This window comes from Borostomias antarcticus (assembly GCF_949987555.1).
Source record: "Borostomias antarcticus genome assembly, chromosome: 21".
Classification (NCBI taxonomy): domain Eukaryota; kingdom Metazoa; phylum Chordata; class Actinopteri; order Stomiiformes; family Stomiidae; genus Borostomias; species Borostomias antarcticus.
The window spans coordinates 5797690-5823602 of record NC_140254.1 but is presented as its reverse complement, the minus strand read 5'-3'; the positions used below and the strand labels follow the sequence as shown (position 1 = coordinate 5823602).

At 45.1% G+C, this 25913-nt stretch overlaps 1 protein-coding gene across 2 annotated transcripts in view; it reads right to left on the bottom strand.

The window, feature by feature from the left end:
- The window catches only part of osbpl10a (oxysterol binding protein-like 10a), a 67648-nt gene extending 43586 nt beyond the window's left edge, over positions 1 to 24062 (bottom strand). For both annotated transcript variants that reach the window (XM_084454852.1, XM_084454853.1), the window contains exons 1-3: positions 23638 to 24062; positions 6135 to 6310; positions 168 to 247 (exon numbers count right to left, since the gene is read on the bottom strand). In XM_084454852.1, the coding sequence (XP_084310978.1) occupies positions 168 to 247; positions 6135 to 6310; positions 23638 to 23903 (522 nt within the window). In that variant the 5' untranslated portion in view covers positions 23904 to 24062. The remainder of the gene's footprint in view (positions 1 to 167; positions 248 to 6134; positions 6311 to 23637) is intronic.
- Between the last annotated feature and the right edge of the window lie 1851 nt (positions 24063 to 25913).

The window sequence follows — 25913 nt, the reverse complement described above, 5'->3', positions numbered from 1 at the left end:
GACGCGGTGAGATGGAGGGGGGGCGGGGTTCTGACAGGCAATTCTGATTGTCGTGCGATTTGTTGACCGGGGGGGGGGGGGGGGGGCAGGCCATTCACCGCAAAACTCCTGGTGCTCCTGATGGCCAGTCCGCCCCTGTGTGTGTGTGTGGAAGCTGCGATACACACCTTGGCACTGCTGTCAGAGTGGCGTCTGGCACATGCTTGGAGCTGGTTCATCCAGAACTGCTGTTCCTTGGCGTCGGAAGCTGAGGACACACGAAGTACAGAAAATCAAACATTCATGTGTCAAGAGTACAATTCAGCCGGTAGTCACTGCAAGCAACATTATGCATCCTGCATCACGTGGTTGAGTGCCATTATATGAGTGTGTTGTAGAATTTCTCGTTCAATATGGGTTAAGAAGCAAAACAGCTCAACAGTTGTAACTGGTAAAGCAGAATTTATTCATCCAAGGATAGATGAATAAAGCATCCAATGCAATCTGTGTTTCACAATTTAACCAGAAGATGTGCAACTCCCCCTTTCCTGTCCATAAATCTGGAGGTAATAAAAGTCTTAAAACCTAGACATAGATGGACCCTCCACATCCCAGGTATATGTTGTAAAGTTCCCAGGACATAGATCATTGGGGCTGCCCTTTCCATACCATCCTGGTTGTAAAGATAACCAGCTTACCAGGGCACTTAGCCACCCTTTCCAAACACACCCACACTCCAAACCTCTCTGTGACTCCAACCCCTTGTCTTCTCATTGTAAGGTCGTCCAGAACAAATTTGTACCCTCAAAAGCGTCAAACGTAAAGGTTAGATGTGAACTGTGAACAAGATGAACTGTGAAGAAGAACTATGGTTTCGATATGAACGGCCTGAGGTACAACTTTCCTCTGCTACAGATTTATCTGCCCAAAAAAACATGAGTGAAACCAAGATCTGAACGGACCATGACGTCTGTATGTGCATCAAACATCTGATTGCGGGGGCGAGGCAGACACCTTCTCGTGGTGCCCCTCATCAGAAGCTGCAATTAGCCACCGCAAGCGAAGCAAAGTCTGCCAACTGAGGGCTACCACCCGGGCTGGTGTTCGGTTGCCACAGGCATGCAGGGTAGCCAGCGGAGCTTGCTCTGCCGGATCCCAACTCAGAATTCTGCATATGAACACCGAAGGGCTCACCCCCAGTAAGATCGACGTCTTCGAACACCTGGCCTGCACCACCAAGGTCTCCTCCTCCAGGAGACCCACTGCGTAACAGCAGATAAGCTAGTTCTCCCAAATTTTGCTCTAGCTGGGTCTATCCTAAGCAAGAAGCACGGCCTTGCTACATTCGTCCACCAAAGGTTGAACTGGACTCTCGCCGACCAATCCCCAACTGGTTCAGAGATTGAGTGGCTGTGCGCTTTTATACAAAAAGCTTTACAATGAAGGTCTCTCATTCACCCATTCACACACAAATGGCGGCAGCTGCCATGCAAGTTGCTAGCCTTCTCACTGGAAGCAATTTGGGGTTCAGTGTCTTGCCCAAGGACACTTCGACATGTCGTCAGGAGGAGCCGAGATTTGAACCGCCGACCCTACAATCATTGGACGACCCGCGCTACCTCCTGGGCCAAATCTGCCTAGACCACACATTCTTGACAAATGTGACAAATGTAACCTGCTTTTTCTCTAATCTCTCTCTCTGTCTCTGGCGTGGGTTTTGACAGTGAACACCAGTATACCAAACTCTCTCTCTCTCTCCACCATGACGGTGGCACCATCATTCATCCCTCAGAAGCACTCAGCAGGCAGATGAACAGGCACTCAGATCATTGATTTATACAAGGTGCCCCATGATTAAACAGAATTATATGGCTGAGGTGAGGATGAAGGTTGCTTTGGTAGCGATGCATGGCTATGCTACTCCTCACTTGTTTGTGTACCGAGGACGATAACGTGAGCGATTCTTGCACTCTAAACTATTACTTAGCTGTGATCAGGATGTAGTTTTGCTGGGAAAACTTTCATTTCGTTTTTGATTAAAGGAGTAGTAAAGGCAAAATGCATGTTAAGCCCTGTTTTAAGGTTACTTATGATCATATACAAATGGTTCAGATCGAAACGTTGACAAAACTAGCACTTTTAAGAAAGTCTGATAATTGCTCTACCACCCTTTTGGTCATACAATGGATGTGGGTGGGCACCGTGAAAAACATGTTTTTGAACGATTTTTCAAGGTGCCCACCCACATCCATTGTATGACCAAAACGGTGGTAGAGCAATTATCAGACTTTCTCAAAAGTGCTAGTTTTGTCAACGTTTTGATCTGAACCATTGTATATGATCATAAGTAACCTTAAAACACGGCTAAACATGCATTTTGCCTTTACTACTCCTTTAATGTTGGAGTACACCAACAACTACATGCCTGGGCCTACCTCCTTCACAAAGAGCAACGAGAGACTCCTGTCCTGCTGTACGCTTGGATGTGTTCGATAAGATCTAACGTGTCTTTGATGAAGCCTGGTCTCAGAGCTGATATCCACTCGTCCCTGGCCAAGTATTGCAGCGCCGCCGCCCCCATGTAATTACACCGCCAATTATAGTGATAAAGCACTTGTTGTTGGTCATGATGATTGTCTGAGGCGGACACCAGGGAACTGGCGGGGAATCTGATTAAGTTGAACGGGAGGCTAATATGACAGGCTACTCTGGCTATGTGCTTTAGGACTGATATGGGTTGTTAACATATACATGGACTTCTATAGTCTATGAAGTTTTTTTTTTATTGCTCTATAAATGTTCTTAGCTGTTAGACAAACATACTCCAGGAGCTTGCTCGATCGTCTCGTTGAGAGGGGTCAGGGAAGAATTTTTACTGCCCACTTTTCTGGCCACTCGGTGATACTGGTTTTTGCTTCCCTCTGGAATATGTAGGTGTGGGACATATGCCCACCTCCCTTGTTCTCTGTAAAGTGCATTGTGTTGCCTCTGTGTATGAAATGCGCTATACAAATAAAGCTTTGATTGATTGATTGATGAAGTCAGCAGATGAGAGGGGCTGTATGTCTGGGCCTGGGGGGTTCTGTGTTGAAAATACTCCAGGTTGATCAATCAATCAATCAATCAAAGCTTTATTTGTATAGCGCATTTCATACCCAGAGGCAACACAATGCGCTTTACAGAGAACAAGGGAGGTGGGCAGACATCCCACCCCTACATATTCCAGAGGGAAGCAAAAAAACAGTAATCACCCGGGGGCCAGATAAGTGAGCTGTAAAAATTCTTCCCTGACCCCTCTCAACGAGGCGATCGAGCAAGCTCCTGGAGTATGTTTGTCTACCGGCTAAGAACATTTATAGAGCAATAAATAACATTAAATTACATTTTCAGAGTAAGAGAGGCTAATAACATCATAGGAGAGACATGGCAAACACTGGTGTATGTCTGTGTGTGCGTGAATGTGCCTGGGCCCAGATAGAGGCAGGGGTCAGGGATAGGATCGGGGTAGGAAAAGGATACGGACCCGGGTTAGGGTGAGGGGAAGAGGATCTGAGCCCAGGACTGGTGTATGTCTGTGTGTGTGTGAGTGTGCCTGGGTCCAGGTAGAGGCAGGGGTCAGGGGTAGGGTGGGGGAAGGAAATATAAATGAATGATTTGTAGAAGAAAGTGCCTGCTGCCTTTGAAATGCAATGTATGGGATTAATAAGACTATATTTTATAAAATAAATAATATTGAATCTGCTCTGACATAACATGTATATTTTAATGAAAATGAAAAAAATCTTTTGTAACTAGTGTGCCATTACTGTATGTCGGTTTCTATGCACCATAAAGCATTCATGAATAATTCTTACTCTTCATGGCCGTTCCCCTCAGTACATAATGGACCTTCTCCACCCCTACACCCCCTCTCGGACTCTCCGCTCCTCTGACTCCGGTCTCCTCTCCATCCCCCACTCCTGCCTCAGCTCCGTTGGGGACCGGGCCTTCAGTGTTGCCGCCCCCACACTCTGGAACTCTCTCCCTGACGATGTCTGTAATGCCACCTCTCTGGACACTTTTAAATCCACCCTCAAAACTCACCTGTTTAATGTTGCCTTCAATTTTTGATTCCACTATACACACACCCAGTCTATTGCATTATATAAGTTTATTATTTATTGACCCTTTTACTGTTCTGTTTGATTTGTTGTCTGTGTTTTCTTTGTCGATTGTTTTTCCTGATATGTTTGTAAAGCGACCTTGGGTCCCATGAAAGGCGCTATATAAAATAAAGTTATTATTATTATTATTACTCGATATGGTTTGCAATAGGCAGCCAGCTAGGCCATTTAAGCCCTTAGGAAAAGCTGTCACCCAAACAGCCAACTTGTCTCATTCAGACATCATGTGGTCAACAGCTAAATTTGCCATTTGATCATTTAAACATGATTAAATCAATTCCTGCTGCGTTCCCTTTTTCATAGTACCCCAATAAGGCTCCGCTTGGAATATAAAATGTTCTCTTGGAACATAAAATGTTCTCTATCTTATTCTGCTCTTCAACTAATTAGCCTCAGTCTGCCCCCCTGGTTAGATATCACACAAGTCAGGTCAGATCTGAGTTAACTCCCCATTGCTCAAATACACAGTCTTACATTCATAGAGAAAAAAGATTAGAGGTTGAGATCAAATGAGACCCTCCAGAGAGGCCCTGAAAAAAAGAGCGCAGCTGGTCTACATATTCTCGCAGTCGCCTGCTATGAGTAGATAATTACCGTGTGTCAGCCTAGGAACAGATGCTACATTCACAGAACCGTCTGGGCTCAATAAGCTCGCAGAGAAGTGGTACGGCAGTCGAGTCTGGTTGTTGCCGGCTCACCAAAAGCCGTCCGACAGAAAAACGTTTTCAGTGGAGCCTCAAAATTCTCATTACCAAACTAGGGTTCTTAATCGACAACGGAGTGGGAAAGAAGCACATAAGGCTGTGGTCGAGTAGCCTGGTAAACCAGACTCAACTTTCTTCTTATTTTTATTTTTTTATGTTTTCACTATGAGTCTGGGCTTACACTCACCAGAGCGATTTGAGTTTTCCCAGAAAATGGGGCACCAATTAGGAGACTGCATTTTAACTGCTGTTCCACCCCCAGTCTCTGATTGGTTCCTGTAGATGATGACGCAAAATACAGGAGTACGCTAGTAGTAGAACAATAATAGCAGCTCCCAAAGCAACAAGCGATAATGTTAACGTCAGAACATATAAACACAGTTATTGCAGAAATAGACTCAATAACAACAATTAACGAACAAGTGTATGCACTAGCTGAGTTTCTCAGCGGAAAATACGTTTTTCCCGTTCTTCCAATTGGATTTGGCAAATGTTTGATCTATGTTTCGTTACGCTGATTGGCTGAAGAAGATCGTCTGTCAAGGCAAGTACTCCCGCCCACTCAAATCGCTCCGGGTGGCTGAAAGTCCAGACTCATAGTGAAAACGTTAAAAAAAGCTTTGAGATGAGTCTGGTTTACCAGGCTAGTGGCAGGTCCCACTGCTGCGCTTTTTTGGATCCGCTAACTGAAACAGCAATACCACCAATCCGGTTCATGTCGTGGAGTATGAAAAACTGTGATTAATCACATGTATCTGTAAGTAACTCTTAAAAAAATATTTTTATTTGTGAAATATCAAGTTCTTTCCAATTGGCACTGTATTAAATATCCTTCCTCCGTTACTGGCCGGCTACACTGACTTCCTCTGAGCGCAATACATGGATTACTGCGTCACTTATTCTCTTACAGGCTAGAGTATAAAGCAAACACAGAATACAGTTTTACAGTTTAATTTACACCACTGCTACTAAACAGCAGTAAGGGAATTGCCATATGTATATTGCCATATATTAACATGTTTTTGAATGATTTTTCAAGGTGCCCACCCACATCCATTGTATGACCTATTGTAAACGGTGGTAGAGCAATTATCAGACTTCCTCAAAAGTGCTAGTCTGAACCATTGTTATGATCTGAACCATTGTATACGATCATAAGTAACCTTAAAACAGGGCTAAACATGCCTTTTCCTTTTACTACTCCTTTAAGCACTTTGTAACATTGTTTTAAAAAGTGCTATATAATTTAAGTGTATTATATAGGGCTGTCTGAGATCATTGGCCGCACCTCGGAGTTTGTACAGCTCCCCGTTGACCGAGTTGACGATGAACATGTGCGGTGCCTCGTCGCTCGTGGTTACCGAGGCGCCAGTCAGGGGCAGGGACCCTCGGGGCTTCTGGCTCCTCCCTTGCTCGCTGACGAAGTACTGCAGCTGGCCCAGCTCTGGGTCCAACACGAAGTACCTGCAGGACGGGGAGGGAGGGGGGAGGAGAGGAGAGCAGGGTGAGAGAGGACAGGGAGAGGGAGGGAGAGAGAGAGAGAGAGAGAGGTGTAGGAAATGGGCCAAAAGAAGGGAAGGAATAGAGAAAGGGAAAAAAGAAAGTTAGATGCCTTATTATCATTTTGGGTTACACTTTATGATCTCTTGTTATTGTTTAATGTTTTCTATTACTGTGGCGGTAATTGTATTAGACAAACGGAGGTGCGTGTGTGCGACGTGCCTGTGTGTATGAATGTGTGTGTGAGAGAGAGAGAGAGAGAGAGAGAGAGGGATAGAGAGAAATCAAGCAAATGAGTGACGTAGGAAATGTGTTTCTCCCCTCCCATACAGGAGCTCTTCATTTAGAAGCTTCCCCGACACTGGCCAGTGCACTACGCGCAGCCTGTCATCAACACCTATCCAGCAGCCACATCCCAAATGACCACAGAAGCCATTAGGCTGGGCGCCTTGAGTGGAGCCCGCAGCTCACCGTGTGAAAATGAAACTGTACCAGGCGGGCTTGGAATTGGAACCTTTGTGATTAATGAATCTCTCACGGCTCCACCTAATTGAATCTCAGTCACCTCTCTCTGCCTACGAAGGCTACAACCTGCAACACGAGAGTACCTCTGACTGGAAAATGACAATGAGAACAAAACACTTCAGCCATGACCGCTGGGCATGAGGCACCAGTAGTCTGAACTGTCATAATAACCCCACTATGACGCACAGACAGAGCACCTAGACTAGTCTGCTGGTCTGGGTTGGCCTAGCCTGGTCTGGGTTGGCCTGGCCTGGTCTGGGTTGGCCTGCCTACTCTGTGAGCTGCATCTGTATAGCCATGCTGCCCCAGAGCCATGCTGAGAGGCTAATGATCAATGGTTTCTTTCCGATGCGTGATTAGAGGAGCAGCAGTATTGACCAGGCTCTGGAACAAGCCGTGGACGAGCTCGTACAGTAGGTCAATACCACCCACATAGACACAGACAACCCTGTCTAGGCTGTAGCTATATCAGAGTTAGATAGCGAGCTACCTGCCTGAATGTGTTCCGGTGGCTCTCATATAAAATAATAGCCTTTTTCACGCTGTTGTTGTTTCAGGCATTATCCAACGTTGTAGCAGCAACGTTTATTATACATGAGGATCACAATTCCTGACATCCATCAGTGTTACATTACATTACAGTCCATCCAAAGCTACTTTAATTGTATTTAACGTAGGTAGCCAGAACACAAGTGCCTCTCCTTTCTAAAGTGACTACGAGCATAATCTAGTGCTAAAGTCAAAATGCAAGAGCAGCGAAATACAAATGCAATAGGTGCTTAAGAAGAAACGTCAGGGTAGTACTTCATGAAGAGGTGAGTTTTGAGCCTGCGGCGGATGATGGGCAGCGACTCTGCTGTCCTGACATCAGTGGGCAGTTCGTTCCACCACTGCGGAGCCAGGACAGAAAAGAGCTGTAATACTCAATAAAGAGATGAACAAAACTGTTACACATTGCATGCCACTACCCAAGACGAAATGCTGCTCTCAACTCGTAATAAAAAAAGTCTGCTTCACCAGATCATCTTGGCCACAGTCCACAAATATGCATATCGTTCAGTTGGGTATACGCTAACGTTAAAACTACTCTCTATTTGGGCTTTAATATAGATAGAGCTATAGCATCTTTCACATGAGTCACCTCAGCCGTGACCCCAGGATTTCCCTGGAGAGCAATCCCCCATCACCCTCATACACACACACACACACACGCACACACACACTCACACACGCGCACACGCGCACACACACACACACACACACACACACAAACACAGAGTCATGGATATTGGATACACTGTATACCACACAGCAGTGTGTGTACATAGTCTCTTATCAAATCAAATGGTTAACCCAAACAATTATCTTTGTCTATGCACAGTAATTTTCTATTCACATTTTGTTTTGATTAACTATGACACGGTCATCACTATACGCTGGCCATCACAACACCCACATATGCCCGCACGCAAGCACACACATGTACACACACACACACCATGATTGATGTGCGTGGCAGGGAACTTTGCGCCTGCATCAGTTTTTCAGCAGCCTGGTCCAGTCAGCAGAGAGGAGGATTTACCACTGACCCTACAGGCCTGTGGCGGTAGATCTGTAGGTGAGACACCCCACCGGTCCTAAATGTGATGGACGACAGGGCTGCAGGGGGACCACCGCTCCTCCTTAAACACCAGCTAGTTGCGTCAGGACAACAGCGGGATAATATCGGCTGGGGGGCCCGGGGGGGTGGCTAGCTCACACAGAGCATGCTAGTCTCAGCTACTACTGATGGAAACTACTAAACGCTCACCTAATGGTAGTAGTTGTGCTAAGTAAGCAAGCTACACTATGAGGCTGGAACAGAGTCGGTCTGTGAGTCACAGAATGCCTCCAGTCCAGGTTCCTCACAGTGGCTACACAACGTCCAACAAGCCAATTACAGCCTTTGTCGTTCTGCTGTGGCAAGCATCGGGATCATTGGGGGGTCGGGACTGTTGGGCAATTCAGTTCAACTCATTCTGTAGTAGTATCTCACACATCAAATGATGATAGCCTAACTCTCACAACGACATCCCATCGAAAAATCACTTGTGTGGTATTGTATTGTTGCCAAATAGCGATGATGCGGTCCTCCAACTCCTTCTACAGTATGATTACATTGAGTTTACCACCGATGGCTTTTTTTCTGTAGAGAATGATACACCTGAGATTCAACAAATGATCCTCTATTGGGATAATAGTCACAGAAGTGCTGACCGCGGTGCAAATTCCCCCACACGGACAGATAGGCAGCCATTTCCTAATGGGCTTAACATTGACTCTGTGAGAGGGAAATGCCCATCAGCAGATCGTGCGGCTCCCCCCAAGCTTTGGCAGCGCCCTGTGATCGTGTGAGTAAGAAACTTGGAAACAACACAATGAGAAACACTGAACAAATACCAATCTGCTCCGCTGGCCTGGCAGGCTACATGACCGATGACAGTTTTGTAACTTGATACAATAACGGGAGCTTCACTTGTGAGGTTGTCAGTGGTGCCCAAATCTAATGTTTGCAACAGACTAACCGTGAAGTTTTCTTCAGTCCACTTTACATAATACACAAACTCTACATCGTGGACAGACCCCCCCCCACACACACACACACACCCATGACCCACTATCTGACTCTGTACAACTGTATACTTGAATGCTATTTAATTGTGCTACCTATATCAAGGACACAGTCACCCAGGACTGGATGGGATATGTACTGTAGATGAGGATCAAACTGATAGGATTGACAGACTGCAGGATAGTAAATTGGCAGTTTGGGAACCCTTAAAATGTCTAGCTACATACCTACAGTAGGACTGGAATGAGGAACTGATTAGTGCTGATAATTTACGGTAAGGACTTGTCCTTACCGTAAGGACAGGAATTCCAATGTACCTGTACCTGTATGGTTATACTAGCATGGCAATTAAACTTTCTATTGTGTCCAAAAAAACGTAGGAGACACTGAAACTCTAATTTCAACCCATGAGGAAGAGCAGACGGATCCTATTCGGAGGAGAGTGTTCTATACTTTGGAGAGCAGAGCAACTCAGAAGAACCCAGCCAGGAAACACGGCTCTGATCAATGAAAGCATAGCATCCCTCCTCTCATCCCCCCCTCTCCTCTTCTCTCTAGCAGACACTTCCACTGAGACATTATTCATCCCTCGCTCCCTCTCTCTTGAAATAGAAGCTACATATGTAAACCAGATTGTTCAGATCCATTCTAATTATAGCACCAAGAAGGCTACAGAGCACAGGGTGGAGACGGACCTACTGAGCAGAATAGGAACGTTAGCATTCTGTTAGGGTTTGCGTCCTAGATTGAGAGGCCCTCAATTACTGTGGTGAACCAGATCTCATTAATAAACTTAATCTGGTGTGAAACATAGAAAAACACGAGACACTTTTATATATACTTACTTATACAAAAGCAATAGGTCTTCCAGGAAAAGCTATGGCATTAAAAAAAAAAATCTGTTAAATAAAGATAAAAAGATAAAAACTACAGACCGGATTCCCTTCTATCCTTTCTATCGAAAACACTTCGACAAGCTTTCTTTAACCAACTATCTTTAACCAACTATATTTGTATCTCCACCAGAAAACCCTCCTGGACCCCCACCAGTCCAGGTTCAAGGCTGGCCATTCGACAGAGACCGCCCTCCTTGCAGTGACAGTCACTCCATACCGTGAGAGCGAACTCTCTTTTTTCTCTCCAGATACTCCTAGATCTGCCAGCAACCTTTGACACGGTAGACCACCAGATCCTCCTCTCCACCCTCGCGGAGAAAGGCATCACTGGCTCTGCACGTTCCCTGCTTACATCCTACCTGACGGGCTCCTCCTACCAGGTGACATGGAGAGGGTTGATGTCGGAACCGCGTAGTCTGACTACGGAGGTTCCACAAGGGTCTGTCCTGGGTCCTCTCCTTTTTTCCCTCTACCCTACATCTCTGGGTTCTGTCATACGCTCGTATGGCTTCTCCTATCACTGCTATGCCGATGACACCCAACTGGTCCTGTCGTTTCCCCCTTCTGACACACAAGTGGAGGCACGCATGGCTGGGTGCTTGGCTGACATCTCGGAGAGGATGGCGACACACCACCTCAAGCTCAACCTGGACAAGACTGAGCTTCTGTTCCTCCCGGGGAAGGGCTGCCCACACCAGAATCTGGCCATCACCATTGAAGACACGGTGGTGATACTGGCTCGGACTGCGATGAATCTTGGTGTGACCCCGCCGTTCTCCGCACATATCACATCCGTTACACACGCTTGCAGATTCCTGCTCTACAACATCAGGAGGATTCGCCCTTTCCTCACAGACGAAGCGGCGCAGGTGCTCATCTAGGCCCTTGTCATCTCTCGCCTGCACAACTGCAACTCCCTGCTTGCTGGGGCCTTGGCGTCAGCCATTAAACGCCTGGAACGTGTCCAGAAAGCTGCCAGAAACCCTAAGTTCTCCCATACAACTTCCCTTCTCCATTCCCTACACTGGCTCCATGTAGCAGCTCGCATCCAGTTTAAAACTCTGGTACTAACCTACAGGGCAATGAAAGCCCTGACAGCTCCCTCCTAACTCCAGGCCATGGTCAAACCCTACACCCCCTCCCGACCACTATGCTCTGCTACCTCGAGGCAACTGGTTGCCCTGTTACTCCGAGGCCCCTGCGGTCGATCGACACAGTCATGGCTCTTCTCTGTCCTGGCCCCGCAGTGGTGGAATTAACTGCCCACTAACGTCAAGACAGCAGAGTCGATGCCCATCTTTCGCAGCAGTTTCAAAACTCATCTCTTCAAGAAGTAATACCACGATCTTCCCTCTTAAGCACCTATTGTATTTTTAGATTGCTACTGTATTCTTGCACTTTGCCTTCAGCACTAGATTATGCTCTTAGTCATTTGTTTTAGAAAGGAGATGCACTTGTGAGTTCTGACAAGTATTGGCTTTTGCTACGTTAAATACAATTATTCTAAGTCACTTTGGATAAAAAATGTCAGCTAAATGATTGTAATGTAATCTTAAGACTATATCCCTTATCAATTTGAGATGATAAAGAGGAGATACTGAGAGTTGAGTGAGTAGAGTGAGTATGCCGCGGAGAATATATTTTTGTGCGTGGCTGGCAAGCCACGCAGCTAGTATAGTGTTTGTCGGGTTATCCCTCCCTCCCTTACTCCAGTGTTTCCCATACGTTAATTCATCCATGGCGGCCCGCCATAGATGAATTTGTCCCGCCATAGCTGCAACATTTAGGTTATCAAAAGTTTTTACTTCTCGAAATAAATAACAAAACTCAAACGCTGTTGTGTTTTGCGCTGTGCTCATGGTACTCTGCTGGGCTACTCCCCCTCCCCCTCCACCGCAAATCGCGTGGATTGAAATAGGTTGCGTGCAAATCACACTTGTTGGAAGTGTGAATTGCACACAGCTGCATTGATTCATGCAGGAATTCCACATGGAGTTGAGATGCGGTTGTGTGAGGTAAGTTAACGTTAGCTACTTACAATATATTCAATACAATCCATATTGAATATCCACTGTAGTTGTCTACTTGTTCAAACATAATTTGGGCTATGCTGCAATGTTCATTTTCCAGTCTATGTAACGCAAATTTTCCAGCTAGCAAGCTAGACTGTTAATTAGCTACCAGCAACGTTACCTAGCCAAAGTTAGGCTAGCACTAGCTAACATTAGCTATATAGGTTTGCATGTAACGTTAATCAGGCCAATGTCATTGAAAAACGGGACTGTCTTAAGCTTAGCTAATATGTTTGTACTCTTGACTTTCAGGTCATGAGTACCAGACCAATATATACATTCTTCAAGAAGAAAGTGAGAGTAGAAGCAGATAAAGAAACTGCTGCGGAGCCTGAGGTAACATTGGCTTGCTAGCTAGGATAACGTAGCAATAGATGCCAAGTCAATAGCCAAACATTGCCTATGAATTGCCTATGAATAATTATTATTCATACGCTTTTGTCAAAAAATAAAGTGGATTAACGAACAGTGAAATGTTTATTTACAACAGGAGAGATGGCTTCTCCAGCCAGCAGCCTCAACCAGCAGCCAGCAGAGCCAGTGGCGGGACAGAGAGAGAGAGAGGGACTGACTGACTCTCAGGCAGGAGAGCTTCCTCTCCATCCAGCATCCAGCAGTCTCTCAGAGAGGGACAGAGAGAGAGGGACTTGACTCTGACTCTCAGATGGCAGGTAGAGGCAGCAGGGCAGGTGGCTCCCTCACTCATCATTCTCTCTCTCACACACGCACTCTCTCTCACACACACACACTCACACTTTGTTAGTGTCAGAGGCTCATGGTAGCTAGATGGTAGGAAGGTGGGAGAGAGGGTGGGAGATATATTAGACCAGTAAGATGTCCAGGCCCTCTGCCCTGGTGTGTGGCAGCTGTTAGTGTCAGACTGCACGATTGCCATCTCTGAGGGATCTCTATTAGATGATGGTCAGCTGGCTCTTTTTAGCAACTGCAGTCATTTCAGCTTACACTGGCACATTTTCTCCCAGATTTTTCTTTTTCAGAACTGACATTTTTAAGGGCTCATGTATGTTGCATTAAATAGCCGTTTGTACAGTAGATGGAAATGTGGTCTTTGGCACATTGAGTTGTTTGTCAGGGTGTTACTTGTATTTTCAATGAAAAAGACTGGGCACAACATTGGATGTTATTTAATATTGATTATTATGTCTTTAAGTCCTGTCTCGTTTACCATGATTTGTGTATGACTGCTTCTTTGCCATCCCCTTTCATAACCAAATGTGGTCCGATGATTTAATTGCTATGGCTTCTTGATTTTGCTCTCAAAGTGTGTCAAATTGATGCATTTAAATTAACAATGTTAAAAATTCTCCCGGGGGTGGCATGCCCCGGGCCCCCTATAGAGGGTCGAAGGTCCACCCCCCATAGCTGCCCAAAATCCTGTGGGAAACACTGTACTCCCTTACTCTCGACGATGTTGGCCTGCATCTCTCTGTTGGCACCACAAGAGGCAGTAGTCCCAGTACACCAAAATCAAGAAGGACACTAAAATCAACCTGCCGATCTCCTCTGCACAAGTAGTGGTCAGAGCATTAGACTCCCACCCGGGAGACCAGGGTTCAAGACCTGGTGGGGATGACTTTATGGGACTATACCCCAAACCTCCACATGTTCATCCTTTCACTTGCCTTATAGGTCAGATCCTGCCCTAACCCCAACCCTTATTCTAACCCCAACCCACACTAGGGACTGGAAGAAGGACACCAAAACCAACCCGCCGAACTCCACTGCATAAGTAAAATAGTGGTCAGTAAGCATGTACGGTACTGAACGGAACGGTAACTGCGGTATTATGGTAACCGCAGTATTTTTTGGTCACGCGGTAACCTTGGGACTGGCTCGGTAAAACCGTAGGCTAAACTCACTGTTCTGGACTGATCAGATGTCTTAGTTATATCAAGCTAACTATTGGCATCGGTGTGCTTATCAGTGTCATATTTATTCAGTTTGAGTCATTTACGATCGAGCTAGCTAACCACCTTTAGCTCAATTGGCTCATTTGCTGGTTAGCGATGAGAGGCGGAGTCCCAGCCCAGATGATAACCCTCCGTTGCGGGTTGGGGGGATGCAACCGTCAGCTAGGATCCTGCCTCTCATAGCTAACCAGCAACTGGTCACGTAGGGCGCATGTTCAATCCACACTAGTCACGTAGCTTTCCGTTGCCCTGGAGGTCCACTCGTCTGTGAGCACAACAGAGGATGCCTGGGATAATTCACTGACAACTTTTGCCTTTTCCTGCTCATAAAGATTTGGCACGATCTTCTCAGCAAAGTGGGTGCGCGACGGGATCTCGTAACGTGGCTCAAGCACATCCAGCATATGTTTAAACCCCTCGTTTTGCACAACGGAATATGGCCTCATGTCTGCAGCTCTAAACACCCCAATACCTTTTGTAATAGCTTTAGCCTGGTTGGATTCTTTAGCTAAGGGCTGCTTAAATGCCGTGGTGTTGAGCAGGAGGTTTTTCAAGCTCTTCAGCTCCTCTGCTAGCCATGTCTACTGCTGGCAGTGCCTGACTAGTGTGGATTGAACATGCGCCCTACGTGACCACGTCGCCTACATCCTTTTTTGTTTTATTATTTTTTAGAAACCTATCCGCGGACCACGTGCGAACCGTAGAGAGATTTTCTGTAACTAGATGTCAGAACCATCTAGCCTAGATCTGCACCCCCCCCTTGTCCTCCCATCGTTTCTTTCCATTCTCTCCTTCCTCATCTCTTCTTTCTCTTCCTCTTCCGTCGTTTTTTTTCATTATTATTATTTTTTTAGACCTGTCACTTCTTTCATCCAGTCTCCCGCCGTCGAAGCGCAGCATCAGAGATCAGACCTGGGCTCTCTGCTCAGCCTCTTTCTCTCTTCTCACTGCTCAACACACCATCTATACCCACAGACCTCCTCTATCACTGCTCAACACACCCTCTATACCCACAGACCTCCTCTATCACTGCTCAACACACCCTCTATACCCACAGACCTCCTCTATCACTGCTCAACACACCCTCTATACCCACAGACCTCTTCTATCACTGCTCAACACACCACCTATACCCACAGACCTCCTCTATCACTGCTCAACACACCCTCTATACCCACAGACCTCCTCTATCACTGCTCAACACACCATCTATACCCACAGACCTCCTCTATCACTGCTCAACACACCCTCTATACCCACAGACCTCTTCTATCACTGCTCAACACACCACCTATACCCACAGACCTGCTCTATCACTACTGAATAGTGGTGCAACGGATCATCATTGATCCGTGATTGTAAGGAAAGCAGAAGCACTTTAAATTAAAAGAAAAAAACTGTACACATCAGAAATGTGTTTAATAAATGATATGGTGTTTTTTCCAAAGTACAAATCTTCTTCCTCTTTAAATTTTGTGTTTTAAAACTGTGTTTAATACCGTGATATACCGTATCGTGGACCTTGATACCGTGATATTACCGTACTGTGAGTTTTTGATACCGTTACATGCTTAGTGGTCAGAGCATTGGACTCCCACCCGGGGATGACTTTATGGGACTATACCCCAAAGCTCCACACGTTCATCCTTTCACTCCTACCTTTCTATCCCTTACCTAAATTCCACAAGTAGAGTAGTGGTCAGAGCATTGGACTCCCACGTGGAACATTCTCAGAGATTACCGTCTATGCTGAGCGAAACTCCTCTAGTCTATATGTAGCTAAACAAACGCTGTTGTTTACATTTTGGAACTGATGTGTCCAGGCGACAAGACCCATCTTAATTTATCAGACATTATTTCATTCCATTTCAATTCACAGCCATTTCAATGGCATGACTAGCTTCCGTCCTACCAGTCCTGAACAGAAACAAGTCAGCCACACACCTAAGCCAGGCTTGACCTGGCCTGGTTTTTATCTATTCATGTTTTGAAACTAAATCAGCACGGGTCTCTGTTGTCATCGTGGAAAGCAGCCCTTAGCTACTGAACGTGCTCAGAACTCTAGTTCAAATAAGCAACTTGTGAGTGCAGGAGAGGACACAGAGTAACCCTGTAGCCAGGAATCAGAGTGGTGACAGAGGAACTAAACAGGGACATCGAGAACATTGTGAAACTCAAACTAGCGTTGCTTAAACACCAGTCAGGTAGAGAGGTAGAACAATAGATACACTGAGAGACAGAATATCAGCCAGGAGGAGGAGTCAAACAAAGTGGAACAGATTGAACATCAACAGGACCTTTAGTATTCTCTCTTTCAACGTATTCCAATGCTTTTCCACTATTCAGGTAGCTATGATATTTGTGGGACGGCATATACTGTATGTATTTTCTGGTGTGCAAAACTGGACAAGTTTTCCTTTAATAAACTTTTTGTATAGCACCTTTCATACAAAAAAATCAAGCTCAAATTGCTTTGCAACAAAGAAATTTCATGCACAGAGTGCTTCACATAAAATGAACATAACAATAGGAAAGATTATATGGAAGATAAAACGCAATAAAAAGAAGTGAAATAAAGTTATAAAAGTGAAGAAATCAAATATAACATTTTAAAACAAATTGGCTCGCATCATAAGATGGGATAGGCAGATTTTTCCGAAATAGTTTCTAGTTATAGTTATAAAATAAAGAAATCAAGTAAAATACACCAGTTCAGCTAAGATAGGTAGGATGTCAGTATTATGCATGTACCATAACAACTGATCAATAACATCATAGCTTTGTCACCTTTCGGTGGCGTGTTGGTTGGTTGGTTGGTTCTTTAGCAGGATTACGCAAAAACTACCAGATCCATTTTCCTGAAATTCAGTGGAAGGGTGCAGCATGGGCCAACTTAGAACCCATACATTTTTGGAGTGGGTCCACAAGCCACCCAAATGTGCCTGGGCTGGACATTCACCTCCCTTCATTTCTTGGACTAGGATTACGCAAAAACCACCAGACAGATTTTCATGAAACTCAGTGGAGGGGTACCCTCGCGTCACCAGGTTCTCCTCAGGGGAGAGCCTGGTTTGTATTTACTCCATTTCCGATGTAGAGCCCCCTTTCCAGTCTGTAGAGCCCGCCTACTAATATCCGCTTTCCTTGTATATGCAGCAGTGTTATCATTCGTTCACCAAGATAGATTGCTGTGAGATAGAAGAAAACATGGACATACCAGATGAAGTATTACAAGAAGTTATTGAAGAAACTTGCTGGATCCATAAGATAACATCTTTGAAGCCACTCCAGTGTCTTTGCCTCTGCGTCTTGAAATTTTCTTGACGTAAGAGATTTTCTTGCGTGCCTGCTGACTGGCTTCAGAAAAAGCCTACTGTTTCAAACACTGTTTCAAACATCGAATAGTAGTATCAGCAGTAATGGAACAGTAGGTATAGAACACAGGCAGGACAAAAAGGTAAATGCGTTTGTAGCAAAATGGCAAACATGTAAGCACTTGAATTGTATTCCTTCACAAGTGACAGTGCGCCCTGGAGGTCATGCGTCCCCGCGAGGCTCCGCCCTGCTGAGGATTGCGCCCTACGAGCATGGAATCTAGCTGGGTACCTAGGCCTGGAATGAGGAACTGATTAGTGCTGATAAGGCACTGTAAGGACAAGTGATCACAATAATTCCAATGTACCTGTTGTTACTTGTTATATATGGCAAATAAACGTTAGATTCTATTCTATTATAATGGACCGGTGCCCGTGTCATCTCCGGATAAAAGTCCAAGTCGTGAGTTTCTTTCCACCGGGTATAGGGAGGGAAAGTGAAAATGTGCGCCTGTAGCGGATTTGTTCCTATAGGAGAGGAGTTTCAATGTAAACTCCCATAGACCGGATTTTCTAATAATTACTACGAAGCCATTTCGGTGAAGTTATCAAAACAAAAACTTGTCAGTGTCTTTACATCAATAATCTACCAACTGTGAGAATTTCAAACAGTATTTCGCCTTCTTTCAAATTTTCGAAATTGCTCCATTCCTTCAGTCAAAGGAATTTAAGAAAAATATTTTCATAATTCGGATTGTGATTGAAAATCAACTATGATCACCAGAATCAATAAAGTTTGTCTCCAAGTATTTGCCGTTTAAGGCATTCTACTAACTTTTCGGTGTCGACCAAGATACAATTTTTCAAAAGACGTGTCTATGAGAAATCCCATTCATTCTCTCGGCATTAGGAACGCTACCACTAGGGGGCGATGAGATTACTTTCCCTCCCTATAGCCTAGACCTCTTGCATCTCATCACATCTTCTTTTGTTTTTGTCGGTGTGATTACATTAACCTCGCCATTACATTATAAATAAGTATTCGTTTTAGAAGCTTTTTTGAAGGTGCAAATGGATTTAGTTATCTATTTTTCATTTTGAGATTAGCTAGCTACTCGCACTGTAGGAGGCGGATGTCATAGCCCAATATCTGTTTAGAAAACCCCCCCCATCTATATCCGCTTAGACCAGGGAAACAACTGCCAAGCGAATAGGCCCCAGGCTAGAGGAGGGGTGAACTTAGAACCCACAAAATTTTGCAGCAGATCCGCATCACTGGGCGGATCCATGAAATAAAACAAAACTTGTCTGCTCATTCACTTTCACTTTTGGATTTAGGCTCAGGTCTTTGTCAATATGACTTCCTTGCAAAATCACAGTACCTTCTGTGGCATAGGGGATAGGGCTGGGGTGACGCGTCGACATCATCGACTAAGCACATATGTCAACACACCTTTTATCTTTCCAACCCCGTTTCTAACCAGCAATAAGATTAAGATATTCGTCTAGGAAGCATTTTCACTCTTAATTATCAGAAGACGTCTCTCATCTCTCCTCTGCCCCAATTCTGCTGCGCAACAGTGGGTCCCTATTGCGCAACAACCCGCTCACACACATGCTGAGACCCAGCTGATCTGACTGGAGAGAATGGAAACGTGCTCATTGCTAAGTGCAAACAGTCTTTTGCAAGTGAGGGAGGAAACACGAGCAATCTTTGAAACATTTAGCAAAAGCGCATCACAAAGGCTACACGTGGAGAACTGCACCGTTTTCGACTGCCTAGTAGTTTTCTTGTTGTCACCTGGTATGAATGCTCGCAGTCAGAGCTGTTAATGACGTTCTATCATTGTTATTTCATTAAACATCAAGTCCAATCAGAAAACGAACAATAGAAACTATGTGTGGAGATAAACATTGATTTTACTGTAGCTGTGTCAATCAACTGCAGAAACTGTTGTGAGCGGCTGTGCGCCATTGTCATAAGGAGTCTCTGAGCACACACGTGGCATGTAAGACTAAAGAGAAGAGGCAAGTTCAACACAGAGCTTAATCAATTGGGTGGTTAAAAATGTTTGTATTTTTCAAAGTAAAATAACATTTGAATATCTGGTAACCCTACCCACACAGAGCTAAAATTATATAAACATGGTTTAGTAATTTAAAGCAGTCATTTGCCAGCTAAATAGTTTGGCTACAAATTTGAAAGATTTTGCAACTTTATAATACCCTGCAGTGCAGCTACTTTGTTTCTTGTTACATTTTGTTGTTTTTAAGAGAAAATTGTTGTATGAAATATTGAAATATTATTGGGGGGGTTTATATATTAATTTTGAGTAAATTAAGTGTTATATTAATCAAACAATACAAAAATAATCGTTTCAATAATCATTCAATCGAAAAAATAATCACTAGATTAATAGTGAGAAAAAAATCATTCCCTAGGGGAAGAGAACAGGACTTTGAATACTGGAGTATTTGATTATACATAGATTGATTATACATGTTTTATACCATTTTACAGGTTTTGTTCCTTATTGTGCATTTTCAAACTTTCCCTATGGACATTGGTTGTCCCTCATTTTCCAGCACTCTCACATCAATTAAACTGTCCACTGAGCTGTCACAGCATACACTAGGCAGCAGTATTTCAAGCAAAAGTATACTAAGCAAGAGTAACCCCAGCCCCCCCCCCCCCATCACATATTCCAACAAAGTCCCCACAGTACATCTCTTGCAGCTGGCTCTACAGCCTTACCTGATAATCACTCCAACGCCATTGGATTCAGGCTAAACAGTAACTATCCTGTCCTGTTGGGGGAGCACTGCAGCATGTTATTGTGCACAACAGCAGTGTCGGGAGGATCAGGGCTGGCTCTCCTGTTAGCACCTCCTGGTCTTTATATTAAAGGTATTAGACTTGGCACAGAGTAGAGTGATACTATACACACATTAATCCTGCCAGTAATGAGACAGTATGGTGCAGCAGGGGGTAGTAAGAGAGAGAGAGAGAGAGTGTGAGTGAGTGAGTGAGTGAGTGAGTGAGTGAGTGAGTGAGTGAGTGAGTGAGTGAGTGAGTGAGTGAGTGAGTGAGTGAGTGAGTGAGTGAGTGAGTGAGTGAGTGAGTGAGTGAGTGAGTGAGTGAGTGTGTGTGTGTGTGTGTGTGATGGCAGGTCAAACCATTTATCCTGAGGCAGTTCTGGTCAGTGCACTTGTAGAAGAATTATTTGATCTAAAGTCAAAAAGGATTTGCCAAGGTTCGCTCAAAGAGACCAAGTCTGGTTTATTGAGAAAACATTCGAGCGCAAGGACTTCAGAGGAGATGCACGTGAGTTGTTCATCCAACAGAAGTGCCGCAGTCTGGTCTTGCGCGGCCTTATATTCAAAGCAATACACAGGTATGACGCTTCCAGGGATGTGATTGGCTAACCTATCTGTACACGTAATAATAAATGGCATATGTCATCAACAGTGATCAAGAGTTGAGACACGTGATATGAGAAAGAGCGGTAAATCTTGCAGGGACAATAGAACAAAAAATGGTTATTCAGGCCAGACAAAATCTAGGTGTGTTGACCTCCTGAAGAGAGGTCATCCTGTCATAAATTAGGTTAGCACAGCTATGTGAAAGGTTGAGGGAGGTGGTGATGTGGTGAAACTACAATTTATATGACACACTCAAGAGACAAAACACTGTGAAACTAGCACAAGGATGCGCACCACACACACCCCCTCCAGTACACAAGACAGCAGCCCTGCCGCTGGCATGACCTCCTGCACGTATCAGAATTAGCACCACAAATGACGCACACAATATTTGTTTTCTTTTACAGACCGACCCTGAAAAGTGATGGACAGCCTGTGTAATTACTTCTGCACCGTCTCCCACTCTGCCTGTCTCGCTAATGGTCTTTGCTGCCATTTTTACTGGGCATGTACAGTTTTCTACGAGGGAGGCTGTTGCAAGTTTGCCGTTTGACCAAACCACAACGCCTTAGGGGAAACATGTCATGTGATATCATCTAGCAGCAACACACATTCTAACATTCAATTTTCCAGCTTTTCTGTGTTTTCATCAGAACATCCTCTCCCTGGCCAAAATACAAATATCTATTTTCACTGAAGGAACTACATACAACCATTTCAGGGCTTACGCTTTTAAAAAAGGTGTATTGTGTGAACAAGAAAAAAAAATACCTCTGACCTTTCAAGCCTACATTGAGAGATCGCTTTACTTTGGGCTTCATAGCACATCAAACATCAAAGTTAATGGTGCCGAGGGCATATAGAATAGAGTATGAAAAGTGTGCCTTTCATGTACTGAGGGCATCTCACTGGAAAATAAGTTGGCCTGCTGTAACATTAGTCACATGGCCCCAGAGACAGGCTTTCCTCTCCCTTGCTCTCCTCAAACAATCAATGACACGTTCGACAGGACAGTATTGTCAAACTGGTTTTCCTTAATGGAAGTAAGACAACACAATTGTATAGCACTCATATACAAGGGTTATATGAATGGGTTTTAAATCCATATTATCATGTGCTCGATGCGCCCGTCCTGTTCTCTCTGTCTACACATTTACTTGGGCCATCAGCCATGGCGCCAGTCCAGTTCAATGAACCAAAAGGAATTTCTCCTTGAAAGCCAAGACTGCCAGACAGAGAGTGTGCTTGGGATGTGATTAAAGTCACGTCTCCTGAGCAGAACCATACCCTGGCTTTGCAATCGAAATTCAAATGGTACCTGCCATTCCACACTGTGCCACTGTTAATGAGCCTATGACTGGTATGCACGCATGCACGTGCGCGCACACACAAACACACACACCCTGGTCTCTCTCTCTCTCTCCATCTTTCTCTCTCTCTCTCTCAGTCACACACATCTTGGTGTCTCTCTCTCTCTAACCATCTTTCACTCTCTCTCACTCACACACACACACCTTGGTCTCTCTCTCCCCCCATCCTTCTCTCTCTCTCTCTCTCTCTCTTTCTCTCTCTCTCTCTCTCACTCACACACACACACACACACACACACACACCTTGGTGTCTCTCTCTCTCTATCTTTCACCCTCTCTCTCTCACTCACACACGCACACACATCCCTTTCTCACTGACACATTCACGTCATGAGGTAGCCTACATCAGCCGGTGTGGTGCTACCAGACCAGACTGATGCAGGCTGAAGCAGGGACAGGACAGGACAGGAGGGCTGAGAGAGAGAGAAGCCATCTTCCTAGGTGTCTAGATGTCAATCACTGTTCCTGCCTCTCTTTCCTCCGCCATCCTCCTCATTGTCGCATCCACATTCACTGGCCACCTACCAATGCTGTCCTCAAGTAGGCTAGTGTAGCCTACACTGAAGCTAGCCTGCTGTTCTTTTTCAACCATACTCTGCAGTGTGGCAGTTATAATGGGCCACACTGCTCAGTGGCATTCCACCATGAAAACGATCCTGAAACTAGAGGCTACTTGCACAAACTCCCACAAAACAGGTATTGACATGGATGTTTCATCCTGGGCTGAGTCATTGTGTAAACTAACTTCCACCCTGTGGATTTTACAACTGACAAGAATGGGGGCTATAAGGAAATAGCCTAGGCTACTGGGCCTATTGTGAAGCTAAATCCTGTAGCCTAGAATCAACTGTTGGCCTAAGAAAAAGTCTATTGGCACAGGTTACAATATTTATTTTTTGTATCCATGAGAGAATCATTAACCATTTTCACAGAAACAGCCTTCAAGGACAGTCCCAACAGTTGTCAACTGTAGCTCAATAGGCTATCAAACAACAAACCATGCCGCAAAGCTCTAACAATCATCTTTCACAATACTTTGTATGTCTATAGCCGTCACACCGGTGACGTTTCAGCTGCAACGTGGATGGGGCAAAATGATAACACAGATAAGACAGTTGACGTGATGGCTCGCTCGCAATGACTGCTTACCTGTTCTGCCAGCCTTGAATTAGATTGGTGTATTTGCTCAATACTCCTTCTGACAGGCGTTTATGCGCTTGCTGCACATTCATGCTGTTTCCCAACAAACCGCCCCGACCCCCTCCTCCACCGGCTGAGCTACCGAGTGAAGACGAGCCCGGGCTGTGGGAACCAGTTCGTCCGATCTTTCTCGCAGAATTGCCCCTGTCCGAGGGAAGGGACCCGGAGTTCGCTTTATTTGTCCCAGGATGCGGACTGCAGAGCGTCTTCTCCATACTGGCGACGGGACGGACGAGGAGCAGGACGATTTCGCTAGAGCATAAGTAGTAGGCTAAACAAGACAACGTATTGTCTGCTGACCTACATGAAAACCATTAAAAATGCAGCATCCATGTTTCGCTGCTGGTGATTTGAGCGTTCCCCTTTGCACGAAACATCGGGCATAGTCCTCGCAGATGGATCAAGGACTTGTTCCTTTACTGCGGTTGTGAGGTGGAAGCACCGTGACTCTCTCTCTCCTCCACGTACGTTTTCCTGTTGGGGAATCACAGCGCAAGACACTCCCTCCTCCTGACTCTTGACCCAACCCCCGGATATTACAGCGAGCCTTTCCACATCATCACAGCAAGAACACGACTGGTCCTACTAAAGTCGACGCATTCCTATCAAACCGGACTGGCCTTTTAGTTAAAGGAACTTCAGCAAATGGTAGCCTTTGGCAACAATGTTGCAAGCTGTCACTTCATTCGTGTGTGGTAACAGAAAAGTAGCCTAGGCCTAATGTGCCGCTTGTAATGCAGGTAGGCAAGGTGAAAAACATAGGCTACAATTCCCTTGGTTGTCAGTGATTTGGAAAAGGAGTCAGATTAAAACCTCTTAACATAACCAGTAGGCTAGCCTAGTGTAGGGGGTAGCCAGAAGTATGAGTAGGCTACACCCACTTCTTTTTCAACAGACACAGTATAGCCACTTTATCAATAGACCCACAGTATAGCCACTTATCTGAACAATTTCAGAATAGTTGATGTTATATAGTATTTCTTCAGTCACCATTGCCCCATTGAACATAATCTATTTTGAACTAGAAATGGAGCACAGACCTCTGCCCAAGAATGCATGTTGCAGGCTCTGTGTGTGTGCATGTGCATGCGAGGAGGACATGTTTAGTATTGGAGCAGGTTAGTATTTATTGCATCATTGCAAATATGTTCAACCACATGATACTTAACAGCTACGGAGAGCCATCGGCCCATACTTGAATGGCTTTCGAGAGGGGAGGTCCACAGTAACTCAGATCTTGGCCCTAAGGAGGATCATCGAGGAGATGAAAAAGAACAACATGACAGCAGTGCTGTGTTTTATTGATTTCAAAAACGTATATGACTCAATTCACAGAGGTGTCATGAGGAAAATCCTTAAGGCCTATGGTGTTCCCTCCAATTTACTTCGGGCCAGGGACACATTCAAACACAAGGGCAAGGTTTGTGATGCCGGAGGGCAAGTGAGGATTTTGACATCATGGCGCGAGTGTTACAAGGGAACACTCTTCTTCTTTATAATAGTCCTGGACTACGCACTGAGGCAGGCAATCCATAGAAGGGAGGAGGATCTCGGCTTCACTATAACACCTAGGAGGTTGAGAAGGTAGTCTACCCCGCTGTAGTCCTAACAGACCAGGATTACGCAGATTACATCAGCCTGATATCTAATCACGTGAGGCAAGCACAAAAGCTCCTGACCAGAGTGGAAAAGGAATGTGCCAAGGTGGGTCTTGGACTGAACGCCAAGAAAACTGAGGTCATCACCTATAACACCCCGGAACATCTGCCCCTAGTGACAGCTGAAGGTACTGCTCTGAAGGAGGTTGAGGACTTAAAATACCTGGGCTCTTGGGTCAACTCAATGGAGCAGGACCTCAATGTGAGGAAGGCGCTCACGTGGAGAGCTCTACGGCATGAGCAACGTGTGGAAATCCAATTTCCCCTGTCGAGCTATGGCAGGTTCAATTGGAAGGTTCATTGACAATGGCTGGGGCAGAGGTAATGATAATAAAAGATGAGATCAGATTGTGCTGAGCCATTGAACAGCACATGTCTCAGCCAGATCTCCACAAGACACTTAACAGAGCACAAGATAGATTCCTGCCACTTGTCTGTTGAGACTGGTTTAAAGGAGAAATCAATAAGGAGAGAGAGCAAGCGAGAGAGAGAGAGAATAATCACGCCAGTCAAGTGTGGTTTGTTAAAAGCCATGCTACAGTAAAAGTCAGCCTCAGGTCAACTGCA